This window comes from Pangasianodon hypophthalmus, chromosome 5 (genome assembly GCF_027358585.1).
Source record: "Pangasianodon hypophthalmus isolate fPanHyp1 chromosome 5, fPanHyp1.pri, whole genome shotgun sequence".
NCBI classification, from domain to species: Eukaryota; Metazoa; Chordata; class Actinopteri; order Siluriformes; family Pangasiidae; genus Pangasianodon; species Pangasianodon hypophthalmus.
In genome coordinates this window covers 16,501,824-16,515,243 of record NC_069714.1, presented here as the reverse complement: position 1 = coordinate 16,515,243, position 13,420 = coordinate 16,501,824, and the positions used below count along the sequence as shown (strand labels likewise).

The 13,420-nt window shown below is 37.4% G+C and overlaps 1 protein-coding gene across 4 annotated transcripts in view; it reads right to left on the bottom strand.

Annotated features, from left to right (window-relative positions):
* The window catches only part of LOC113525843 (diacylglycerol kinase beta), an 81,254-nt gene that overhangs the window by 49,649 nt on the left and 18,185 nt on the right, over window positions 1-13,420 (bottom strand). For 2 of the 4 annotated variants that reach the window (XM_053234289.1, XM_053234288.1), the window contains exons 3-10: window positions 7,650-7,726; window positions 5,721-5,741; window positions 5,009-5,162; window positions 3,880-3,942; window positions 3,234-3,464; window positions 1,895-2,047; window positions 818-867; window positions 383-457 (exon numbers count right to left, since the gene is read on the bottom strand). In XM_053234289.1, the coding sequence (XP_053090264.1) occupies window positions 383-457; window positions 818-867; window positions 1,895-2,047; window positions 3,234-3,464; window positions 3,880-3,942; window positions 5,009-5,162; window positions 5,721-5,741; window positions 7,650-7,726 (824 nt within the window). The remainder of the gene's footprint in view (window positions 1-382; window positions 458-817; window positions 868-1,894; window positions 2,048-3,233; window positions 3,465-3,879; window positions 3,943-5,008; window positions 5,163-5,720; window positions 5,742-7,649; window positions 7,727-13,420) is intronic. The other 2 variants (XM_053234291.1, XM_053234290.1) reach the window with 2 other exon arrangements.

Genomic DNA, 13,420 nt, shown 5'->3' with positions numbered 1-13,420 from the left:
TCTGTTAAATTGTTTATCTGCCTCCAACCTCTTCTGTGTCCTTTGAATTGCTCTAACTGTAATGTTCTTATTGACATATTTGCTATAACTTAGCCAGATATCATACACGGCCTTCATCAAATCAGGTATGCATGCCAGGAGCATCACGGCAAAACTCTGAATTTTTCTTCTGATTGTTTTCAGTCTATTTTTGTGTTTATGTCTGTCTGTATATTGGATTGGACAAACATTTCATTTTTAACTTCTTGGAATTTTTGTTATTTGTGGATAAATTGTAAAATAGATATATATTTTCCTTTTTCATTTAAAAAAGAATGGAGGATACAAACTTTTGCAGTAGACTATAAGCACAAATGAACTTCAGATACAAGGGTGAACTTACTGGCTTCAGCTCTGTTGAGTCCCATTCCAGGTATTCTGCTACATGGACCATCTGATTGATGATACGGTCCAGTTCCTGAGTGGATATTTATGCTAGAGTTATATTGAGTTTAATATTTAATGATAATAAATGCATTATGCAGACTGAAACCACTCCATCTCTGAATGACCCTGGTTTTCAATGTAAGATTTCCTGTCAGGCTTCCTTTAAATATCTACTGAAACCAGACTTATCATCATCTGAGGTTCCCTCTCTAAGTTGCTGCTGTCTAATGCTAAAAGAAGGAGGTAAGGAATGAACTCTGATGATGCTGTATACAGTAATCCATGAATCCAATAGTCCTGAATCCAAAAGACTATACTGTAGCTGTTCAATAGAACCAAAATGACTGTAGTTTATATAAAACCTAGAACTGAAGAACTGTAGCTGACTTACTGAGCTGTCCAGCAGGCCATTGCCATCTGTGTCATACAACCGGAACATGACTGCAAAGCGAGAAAAGTAAGAGAGATAAGAGAGCCCATCCTGTAAATGTTAGGGACTTCATTAACACACAGGCCACATGTAGAAAAGATGGGTGCTCCCTGAGCCTAACACAACACACCATTTTTAATGGTGGTTTAAATGTATGGTCTAAGTAGCTATAACTCTAAGTATCACCTGAGCTTAAGCGGGTTGATGCTGTCTGAGGGCAGGAGCTGATCTTACATACAGAGAAGCGTATATGATTGAATATAAGCACAGCTTTCCTCCTCCTACTCCTTCCTCCTGCTCACTGGCAGAAGCCCAGCATACAGAGCCACAGATCTCATTAAGCTTCATTCAAGTTTAGAGTCTGATAAATATAGTCACCGGATACATCTAATTGTGGTCCTAAGCCATACAATCTGAGCACAATGTAAGTGTTCATAACGACTGAAAGGAAAAAAATTGGAAATAGAGAGCAATTCTCTCACAGTTTATTAAGCATTTTTGAAAATGACACCAAATCTTTTTTTCCTAAAAATGTTTCATTTCTGTGAAATCGCATTCCACCCGAAAAGCAGACTTTTCATCTTTACAAAAACACATGCTTTCCACTATGAAATTGGTATTAAATTATGTTTGGCTTCAACAGCTAAATGGATTAATAAAAGCAAAAAATATGTGTCTTGCTGAGCTTAAAAAAAACCTGCATATGAAAGGATGTCTTTTATAATGGACAAATATAAAAATGGGGAAAATATTTGTCATCTCAGTGGCTTATAGTATACGTTATAAAGAGTAAAGCATATGATAAAGAAGCCATAGCCGTAACCAATTTATTCTATTGCATCCTTCTTTTTTTATTTCTTGTGTGTTCTTATTATATTGTTAGAGATGTGTGTGCTGGTGATTTGTATGATAAGCTGCAATAAAATATAGGTTCTAAAATTTACTCTGCTTGAATGGTTCTTCTTCACTGAATAATGGCCTGAGGAATGAGCCCAGGGAGCTAATGAGTGTATTACTAAACACAAATCCCACACTTACACTCTAGTTTGTCCTCTGGAGTCCCTCGCTCCAGCAGAGAGAGGTAGCACACAATGTCTTTCAGGAAGACGATCTGTGGCGAGGATGGAGTGGAACTCTTCTGAGGGGATGGACTTTTCCTCAGAAATACCCCCTTGTCTGATCGACTTCGCTCTGAGGACATAACAGTGACCACGTACTAAAGACAAGTTTTTGTCTCTTAACCCTCATGTTTACTTCTCATATTGGACATCATATCATATTAAGCAAACTCTTTTAATTTATCAATATCAATATCATTTTAAAAATTTATTTTAAAATGCCCAATATAGTAAATCAATCTTAGTTCATTTAAACATAAACAATATTAATGGAATTAAACACACAAAACCCCTTTATGAGTTTGGAAGTCCTCCCAATGGTAGGTGTACAGTATGCACAAGTAATGGAAATGCAAATAAGAGATGGATGGCATGGCACAGGCAGTAAAATTACCTTTTGGTTTCTTTTGTTGACGGGTCTCAATATGGCAGAACTTACATAACTTGCATTTGTTGATGCTTAATGTAATTACAGGGCAATTTTAGTCATGCAGAGTCTTTTCTTAGAAATTTACTAACACGTCTAAGAGAAAAGTTTAGATTTCCAATAATTTAATTTCCACTGCCATTTCCTACAAAGAAAGGCTTCCTTATTTCACAGTTGCCTAAAAACAATGTTCTCCCAATTTTTATCAGATGACCAGTGTGTGTATAATGTAATTGCTTCCACACTGAAAGCACAAATTCATGATATCTATTTGAGTGCACCATATGATGTGTTCATTTGAGAAACTGAGATAAAACCAAACACTTTCAGTGAAGGAAAAAAAAAATTTTTAAATACCATTCTACTTTTAGTAAAAAATACTGAGCAAAAAATGCATTTACTCCTTCCTGCATTACATGTACAATCATTTTTCTTGAAAAAGACAAGAACATTTGTGAGGAATAAAAAGATTACATCCTTATTACAAACATGCAATGGGTAGCACTGCTGCCTCACAGCAGCGTCCCTGGTTCGATCCTGAGCTCGAGTTATTCTTTTCCCACTTTGTCCATATGGGTTTCTTCTGAGTTGTCCAGTTTCCTCCCTACTCCCAAAAACATGCTAATAGGTTGATTGGCTAATCTAAATTGACCTAGTGTGTGGCCATGGTGCCCTGCAGTGGACTGGCATCTCCTACAAGGTGTATTCCCACCTCAAACCCAGTGGTCCTGGGATAGACCTCACATTCTCAATGAACTTGACCAGAACAATGCGGTTACTAAAGATGAATGAATGAAAAAGAACAATCACATTTGGATTTGAGGACATTAACCTGGGGAGAGTCGAGGGGAGTTGGCACTCTTGGAGGGTGCCAGGGCATTGCAGCTGCTGCCTGCTGAGGGTTTGGGCGAGCGATGAGGAGTGTGACCCCCTGTGCCTGAGCGTTGTGAGGAGGAGCGGGAGGAGCATGGCGAGGTGGTGGCACCTGATCCTGGCATCACACCAGCTGGGTGTTCTGGAGTGTGTCTGCCCATAGCACTGAGAATACTTTTCCCATTCATCCCTGTGGAGGGAATAATTAAGACAAGAAACAGAAATAACTGAGATGTGACAAAGGAGAGAGAAAAACAGGAAATGTTTCCAGACTGCTGCAAGAATCCTGCAGGTGAGGAGAGTGACTCAGAGGTCTTAGTGCTGCATAGCTGAAGGGGAGGAATGACACCACAGTGCACAGAAATAAAAGCAACACTTCACAGTATTTAAACACTGGGTAGAATATGGGGAATATGAAATGTGAGCACAATTACACTTCACCATGAACTATTAAAAAAGATAAAATAACAACACAAAATCCTAATGATTTGTCACACATTTGCCAAAACACTGAAAACCAACACAATGATGAGGTGATGTGGTATCTCTGGAGTGGAAAGCTGCTACAGATGATGCCTCTCTGGCTGCACTGTACACACAGGTACCTGTTATAGGAGCGCAGGCCACTTCTGTCTGAATAGAGATACCTGCATCAATCGACTTGGGTTCTGCAGACAGAGTGAGTTACAGACAAGTAAAGGAGGGGACAGAAGAAGACAAAGATTGGGGACACTATGAGTTTAAGAAAAATTGGAAATATCAGAAAAAGTTGGTGTGTTTTAAATGTTCTTTGCTGTTTGTAAGGCAGTGAGGGAGAAAATTTCACATAATTAGTGGCAGAAATGTTGATGACATATTTATAGTTTCTGAAGTAATGAGATACAGTATTTATCTGTAATTGCTAGAGGATAACATTCATCACCAGCTGAAAAACTGTTAAATGTAGACATTTCCTAGCACTAGATGGCACCATTGACCATCTCTGTAGCACAATCTGTACATTGTGGAGAAAGTCGTGACAGAGCAGAGGGCTGTGAGGCATTGACTTGAAGCCCACCCCCTTAAACAGAAGGTGGTCTTATGGACTGAAACCTTTCAGCATGCAAAGGGGCATGATCCATCCATCTGGACTGTTTATTCACTCACCCAGTATAAACAGAGAATCAGAGCCTGAGGAAGCAGTGCCAGGGAGAAAACAGGTCTCCCTACACCAACAGAGCAGCCACTTGAAAATCTCCTAACAGTTTGGCTCAAGGTCTTCTGCCACCCGAAACTTCATTGTTTTAAAAATATAGTGAGTATATATGGACCTGTGTGCATGTCCTTGTATAATACAATCTTTGCAAACACAAGTTTCAAACTTATGTGATGTAATAAGTTTCAACAATAAGTTCCTGCTTTGTTTTAAAGATCACTATCATGGCTTTTTCCAGATTTTAAAATTCATAAACATTCTGCTTATGCACACTTGGTGATTACAAAAAGAAAAAACTGATACAGGAAATGATGATAACCCTAGACATTTCACATATTATGACCAAACTCTATTCCAATCTTTTAATCTTTTTACCTTTAAGCTGGTGATACCTATACAGTCACTAGACAGTGAAAATAAATACAAGGCTATTTTTGCAGATGCTATCTCACAACCTTTTCAGAGTGGCTATGGATTAGCAATCTATATATATATATATATATCTATGAATTTAGCAGTAAGTTAAGAAGCGTATTTACCGAGCAGTGCTGATCCTGTGCGTGGAACATCAGGGGAACTGCTTGTTCCGGTCTTACTCTTGAACGAAGTGAAGAGATGTTGGCACAGTTCCTCTGGGATGTCATTCTCTAAGTAGGTGGTCATGAAGAGCTGGAAGCCCTCATAGTCGATAGGCTATAGGCAACACACAAAGATATGATGAGAGAGAGAAGATGTAGAACATTCCCGGAGACAAGAAACAGACTTCTTTTGGACATATGTAATGGCTAACTTTTTTAAAATATACCCCCATCTCAGTTAATTATAGTAGGGTATCTATTATTTCGCTAGCACTATGCGACAGGCCAGATGCCCATTTCCAGAAGTACTTTTGCACTTGTATAGCAATATACAATTTCATATAGATATTATAAAGAAGACTGGAAAACCCCGTGAAACAGAGCAAATAAATTGAAACCGCAAAAATGCTGCTGATAAAAAAGAAAGAATGTACAGTTGCAAAAGATATTAAGACATAAAATGGTGTTAGACAACACTCAACATATTTTAAAGATATTAAACAAATGGCAGCTACAGAAGAAGCTGGATATGACCTTTAAAATTTAGGAGACAATATGATCTGTGCATGACGCATTGACAGAAACAGGAGTGGAGCACTATGTTATGTATTATGTTTGGGCATGTAGACACATTGAAGCACAGAGCATGCAAACCCAGAGGGCTTTGGCTTACTTGGTTGAGAACATCTTGCTTCTGTTTAGCAGTCACAGGGATGAGGATAGAAGCAGAAAGGGAATTAAGTTCTAATGCTCTAAGGTGCATTTGGTAGGCTTCCGTGAACTGATGTCTAGCTGTTATTTCTGATGACCAGCATTTAAAATGTCATCATTGCTATTCCTTGCCTTTTTTGGTGCTGATTTGTGTCATCACATAACTTAGAAAAAAAAGGAAACAAAAACATAGGATTAAGATAAGACTTAGTTATGCTGAGGGTCATGACAGGGCCTACTGTGATCCATTTGACAGAGTCCTCTGGAACTATCCTGTTGTTAAAATTAAAACCTTTTTTTGTAAAAGCCACAAAGTAATTCAGAGAGACAAGGATGAAAAGGCTAGAGGGCACGAAGCAGAGCAGTGGGAGAAGGAGCACATGAACTCACATGATCGGATCTCCCTTGAAAAGATTCAAGTCTGAGTGACACTAGTATAAATCCACAGGCCACACTGAGGAAAACACACATGTGTATATGCCTGTAATGCAGTATGGGAACATGTGGTAACAGGGAGATTACTATATTGTTGTGTACATATATAAAATCAATGCAAATACATGTAAATGCATGTAAATCCATTGCTACACATAGTGAGTGAGATGAGGCTTGCTATAAAGGGACCACATTGGGCACTACACCACTTCACCATAAATTACTGCACATTTTTAGACCATTCAGTGTCATACCATTACATACAGTACCATTACAGTCATGTGATATAGTACACACATATAGTTAGCTAAGAACTGCTTCACTACTAATGTGGCGAGCATATGACTACATACGACAGGTTTGAATTCCTTATAATCTGAAATGATTATATTACCAATATGAATACTAACGACAAGTGTTATATTGAGCCAGATCTGTCTTCCAGCACGAGTAAGTTCATCTTCTAGAATAGAAAGTGCAAAAATGCTTGAGGCAACAAAAAACCTCCTGTCTGGATCAGGAGTTCTCAAAACTATCAAAGTATAACAATGACAATAAATATACTGGATATATTATATACTGGATAATAAATGAACTGGATAGCAGTTTTATCCCATACCTGTGTATGTTAAAAAAAAAACAATTCCAAAGTAATGAAAGTCTCATTAACTGATAAAACATGCAACTGAGAAAGAGATTCACCAGAACACGTCCAGTATGTGTTCCGAGGCAGAAGGCAATAATTGCTCATAGAATTGTCAAAGAAATGACTTCATATTTTCTTGATATCCAGCCAAACAGGTCATATGGCTAATAGTAAAGCTGTTTTTGCTAATAATAAAGTTATTTTTTAATCTATTAAACCAAATGACATAGAAAAAAAATAATTCTGACAAACCTGGCACGCTCTGACTTACGCTTGAGATGGGTAGTGGGCATCTCCTAAGCCAAAGTACTTTTACTTTATTGTATTAAAACATTAGGGATAAAGCATTTCTCTAGGCTGTAAATCTTCCTTTTCTGGTTATGTCTGATTCCCTTGTCATGACAGCAGATATGTTGGAAAGCCCTGCACTCTGCACTAAAGACAGCATGTACGCAGTGTTAAACCACAGGCTCGCTGACGCTGCCTGCAGACCTGCTGACTGTACCACTGTTATTCTGTATTGATCCAGGTGAGGCTCTGGGTCACAACCAGTGGCGCCAAACCCAGACGAGCGTAATATTTGTGTCAAGGTGGAAGAAAGCAAATGATCAGTGTATCTGCCTTTTGTAATGTAACTTGATGCATGGGCTTTTCAGGGCCAGGCCGGACTGAGTAGCTGATGATGAAGTACTTCAGGGTCAGAATCAGGCTGTACTGCTGATTGGTCCTGCTACCTCATAGCCTGGGGCCACAATGTGTATTTACCTGGCATTTAATCAAATGACACCACAGATCATATAGGAGACATACCTGCTCTGGGTTGTATTTGGAGAGTACACCATTTCCATGAAACTCCTCCAAAACATCTTTCAGCTTCTTAGAGGAATCTGCGTATGATAAAAAGCCATTTTAAATACAACTATGTATGTAACTATAGATATAGATTTTAGTCAATTACAGTAAATCCATAGACATATAATACTATGTTTATTTGACATCTTCTGTATTAGTGGGTCAGCAGAAATAGTAACATTTAGATTTAGATCCCATTCAATTTCAAATAAATTTAATCTTACAAACAAATTTTTGTAGCTATATATGATTTGTTATTTATAAAGAAAGTAACATTAACATTAACTTAAAGAACACTGACTCAGATAAAATCATCTTGAACTATGTCTAGGACCTGCAGAGACAGAAGGAAGTGCGAACGAACATCTGCAGAAGAAATGTGGCGTTTTTTTCCGAGATGGTTGTAACAAATTATAAGTGAATTCCTTATAAAACTGCACAATGGTATACCTATACTCTCTGAAAAAAATGGCACTAAACAATACTTTACCGTCTCACTCAGGTGGTACCCTCAAGAGGACACCTTTTGTACCTTGTGTATCTTTTACCTAGAAAGGTGCATGTAGTTAAACCGTAAAAGCTTTATGCTAAAAATAAATGACATTTATGTACAGTAAATCATTTCAAAGGTAAACCATATCTACATTTCCATGTAAAGGATACACATTAAAGGTCCAACATTAAAGGTATCAAGGAAAGCTACTATTTCTTCTGAATGCAAGTGAATTGATGACATTTTAAAGGCAGTCACACCAAATATAGATTTTTTTTTGTGTGTGTTTTTATATTTGGAAACTTTTCATGCCATTATTTTTTTACAGAATGTTTCTAAGACTTAGACACTGTAGATTAGCAGGACTAACTAGCTAGTGTTAGTTAACCCTAGTAAAAGTAGTTCTAAATGGCATGTGTTGTACCTTATTTATGCATTTGTAATATTCATATCAGTACTTTTAGAAACACAATAAGGATTGTAATGCCAACAAATAATGCACACATGCATTATTCTGAAATACAATATATAATATATAAAATAGTGGTGCTGTGTACCATGTACTTTAATGATAAAAGTTTTATAAATATACCATCATGAAACATGTTTATGATTAAAGGTTACTTTGTCATTCTGTATCAACTCTACTTAAAATGCATGTTAAAAATGTTATATCCAAGAGAGTTAAAATTCAGGTGTTTCGATTTTATCTGTTACAGAAGACACAGAGAGCAGTCTGAACAGAGATATTAAGCCAGAGAATATTTCAGAAGAAAATTAATTATTAGCTAATAATTTGCCATCCCCAGCTTCACTCCGTTGTCTCTTACCCACCAGTCTATGTTTGAGTCATCGTGTCTATTAGTAGTTTAGTTTGCCACAGCAGAAGTTGTTTTTGCAGGCAAATTCTCATGTCTGAACATGGTCAACTGGACATGGTCAACATGGTCAAATGTGAATGAACTGTTTCTCACGCTCATAGCGTGAGATGTAAACAGTTAATTCACATTGAGTCAGATGTATTGTCAGTGGGAGACACTGGAATCTCCCCAATTGACCAATAGGTGCTGGGTCAAGCAGCTTTCATGTCCAGGCTATTAACTTTTATTCATAGTTACCCAGCAGACAAGTAGGTTCAACAACCAGAAAAAGAAACAAAAAGCCATATTCCTTTTTGACTTTTGTAAAACCCAAGTTTTCATCAAAAATCCAGTGCAAATCTGTCATACACACTCATCAACCTCTTTATTAGGAGCACCTGTACACTACAGATTGCATAGGCTCACTGAAACTGGACAGTAGAAGATGTCTGGAAAAGGATGAGGCAATGTTTTTCCAAACTTCAACTGACCAGTATCAGTGAGCTTGTGCCCACTGCAGCCTCAGATTCCTGTTCTTGGCCAACAGGAGTGGAACCTGATGTGATCTTCTGCTGTTACTGTAGCCCAGCCCCCCTTTCAGTTTATATTCTGAGATGGTTTTCTTGTGAAGAGTGGTTATTTGAGTTACCATAGCCTTCCTGTTAGCACAAACCTGTCTGGCCATTCTCCTCTAATCTCTCTCATCAACAAAGCATTTCCACCCACAAAACTGTTTTGTTTTTCAGACCATTCTGTGTGAACTCTAAAGACTGTTGTGTGTAAAAATCCCCCAACTTGAATATCTTTTACATGTGATGTAATGTTGGCCAACAAATTGCCGACTTTTGTAACATGAAGTACCACATTAGAAACTCTTGGAAGAGAACAAGGATCATACACTTATCTCTTAGAAGAGAATAAGGATCATACACTGATATAAAATATGTATCTTGTAGTGTGTAATGCACTTTACTTGCTTACTAGCTCTTGCTAACTAGTTTCTGGACAACCAGATCATGGGACTGAATTTATGATTTGTGCACCCCTGTTTACTGTCTACCCCATAAAAAAACTTACAATAATGTATACTATTATAATACAATATGTTATAATATTAAATTTAAGCTAAATATTAAATTCAATTTTAAAAATCAAGATTAAATACTAGGTGATTTTTTTTTCTACATAAATAAAAAATAAAAAATATAAATACATGAAATGATCACAATATCAAAAATAAATGACAAAGCAATCAAAAGGAACATAACTTTTTATAATCAATATTTGGATTTAAATGTTATAATGCACCTATGAAAGTTTACTACTGAGTGAGTGGTCGGAAGATATTTTCCCTCCAAATTGAAGGAGCCAGTTTAGTCAGAATGAATCACCATTCACAAAATATAACGATGAGCAAAAACTAAACCTAACCTCTTCACGGCTGAAGCAAAAACGAGCCATTTTCCACAGGGTCAGTCAGCGACAAAGCAAACTCGTGGTTAGTGAGATAGGAAAGTATGACCTCACACTGGCATTGGCCGAGTCTGTGATTTATAAACTGTTTGTTTAGTTTTGATCACAGTTCCATGTAAATGATCCTCTTTACTGCAAAATGCCAGACATTAGACAGAGAGGATGAACACATATGATGACTGAGGGCCATGCAGCGCTGACAAACACATCAGCTAAATGCCATTAGTACTGATTTATATACATCTAAACAAACTGAGCTTTGAGTTGACATGAGGCAGAGACCCAGAGACCCATTATACTCCTTACTTTGAGAAACCTCCACACACTGATACTGAGACAACATCAACAAGCACATCTCTTTAGGTTGTGCTATAAAGTCATTGCCGTTGACTCAAGCTTGCAAATATATTTCACTGATTACTAGTCAGTCCCCCGATACACACACACACACACACACACACACACACACACACATACAGGTACACACACATACACATGCACAAGGAATGTCACAGAGGAGAGTAAATCTGACAGGACCTACAGAGTTTTATTTATTTGCTTTGTGACTTGTGCCATTAATGCTGTAGCCGGCAGCAGGGTAACAGCAGGGTGTCTATCTACCTGAGAGCACAATGCAAATTTCCATCTGACTTAGCTAAAGGTACATTAACCTGTCCACTAACACTTATACAGCTGACACAAATAAAAAATGCATTGTTACATATGCATAGAACTATTGAATGTGTAGATGCTATGCTCAGGTGAGCTACTGAACAGTGTGAGGACTCGGGGAAAAAAAAGTCCCTCTGTGTTTGTACCCGTACGTGTGAGAGACCAAAACGTAAGGGCCACTGGTGACGTATATTCTTCCAAAACACACACACAAACCCGTGCGCTGGCAGGGGTAATATAACAAACCATTTATAATGGAGGTAGATACATAATGTGCACAACTTTCATCAACAGTCATCTAATATTTAAATAAGAAATCTCCATGGCTAAATAAATTGATCTAATAATTATTAACAATGTTACAAAGTTCGTAATGACAGTAAATCAATTTTTTTTCAGGAGCACAAAATTGTTGTGTATGGTCAAAAAAAGAGGGTCAAAGCTTTTGTACTAGGCTGTTTAAGCCTTGATTATCTTTTATTATCTGGTAAATGCTAAAAGTTTCATTTTAACTGCTTTGTATTGCTCTACTTTAATTTTCCCAGTATTATTGACAAAGTAGTGCCATGGTAGAGTATGCAGCACTGATACTGTTATTGGGGTTTTGAAATATTGTATATTCCTACTGGAAACTTTATTAGACGCACCTACAGTCACGGGAAAAAAGAAAGTACACCCTCCTTCATTCTGTGTTTTTATTTATCAGGGCCTACATAATGATTGTGTAGTCCTCACCAACTTCTACAAATAAACAAATGTCCACAGGTGACAAAAAAAGCAGTCTTCAATATGTAGTTATTTTTTACCAACAAGTAAACCAATATTCAGAATCCAGGTGGGAAAAATAAGTACACCCTTCCTACTTCCACAATCATTAAGAGAGTAATTAGCAGGCAGGTGTTACTAATGAAATGCACAAGATTAGTTAATCATCAAGAAGTGTGACTACCTCTATTAAAGCAGAACTTTTGGCAGTTTGGTGATCTGGAGCACTCAGGTATGAGTCTACATCATGCCAAGAAGAAAGGACATCAACCATAACCTCAGAGAATCAATTGCTGCTGTTCGTCAGGGTTATAAGGCCATCTCCAGCCACTTTGAAAGTCACCATTCTACAATGAGAAGGATTGTTTACAAATGGAGAGCCTTTGAGACAGTTACCAATCTTCCCAGGAGTGAGTGTCCCAGCAAATTCAGTCCAAGACCAGGACAATGATCCCAAGCATACCAGCAAATCAACATCTGAGTGGCTAAAGAAGAAAAAAATCAAGGTGCTGGAATGGCAAAGTCAAAGTCCAGACATAAACCCCATTGAGATACTGTGGTGGGATATTAAGAGAGCTGTGCATAAATGAATGCCCTTAAACATCAATGAACTGAAGGAATTTTGTAAAGAAGCTTGGGCCGAAATTTCTCTAAAACAATGTGAGAGACTGAGAAACTCCTACAGAAAACGTTTACTTACAAGGTATTGTTGCTAACATGTTACTGAATTATAGAGTGCACTTATTATTTCCAACCTGGTTTCTGAATGTTGGTTTACTTTTTGGAAAAAATGACTACATGAAATCTGTTGTGTTTTTTTTTTGTTGTCACCTGAGGTTATTTGTTTGTTTATAGATGTTAATGAGGGCCACGCAATTGTTATTTAGGCCCTGATAAATAAAAACACAGAATTGAAAAAGGGCGTACTTTCTTTTTCCAATGACTGTACTATAGTACTCCAAATAGAATCTTTTTCCATGCACAATTTATGTTATTCATCCTCTAGTACTTCACTGATGGTGGGTTTCTGACCACAGATTGCAACTAGATAGATATTTTTAGCTGTGGACAATACCCAACCCAAAACTGTGACACACACACACACACTGTGAATAACACCACTTTGCTGTGGTTGGTTCACCACCCAAATAAAATCTGGTCATGGGTGTTCCTATGGTGCTCCCTTTCCTGATGTTTCATGGCACAGACAACTCTAGCACAGCATCAATACTTCCTGTCAATATAGCCTACATTCCCAAAAGCCTGGTGTCAGAGACATTTGTGCATAATATCACCAAATTACATGTTCAAAACATTACATTTAGGTTCCTAACAGACTACAAATTAATAAAACCATTCAACTGCCTAAAAATAAAATACAGAATATTAGAAATTCTAAACAAAATGTAGATGAATGAAAAAAAAATCACTGCAGGGGTGAACAGTTACACGTAGAATGAATGCTT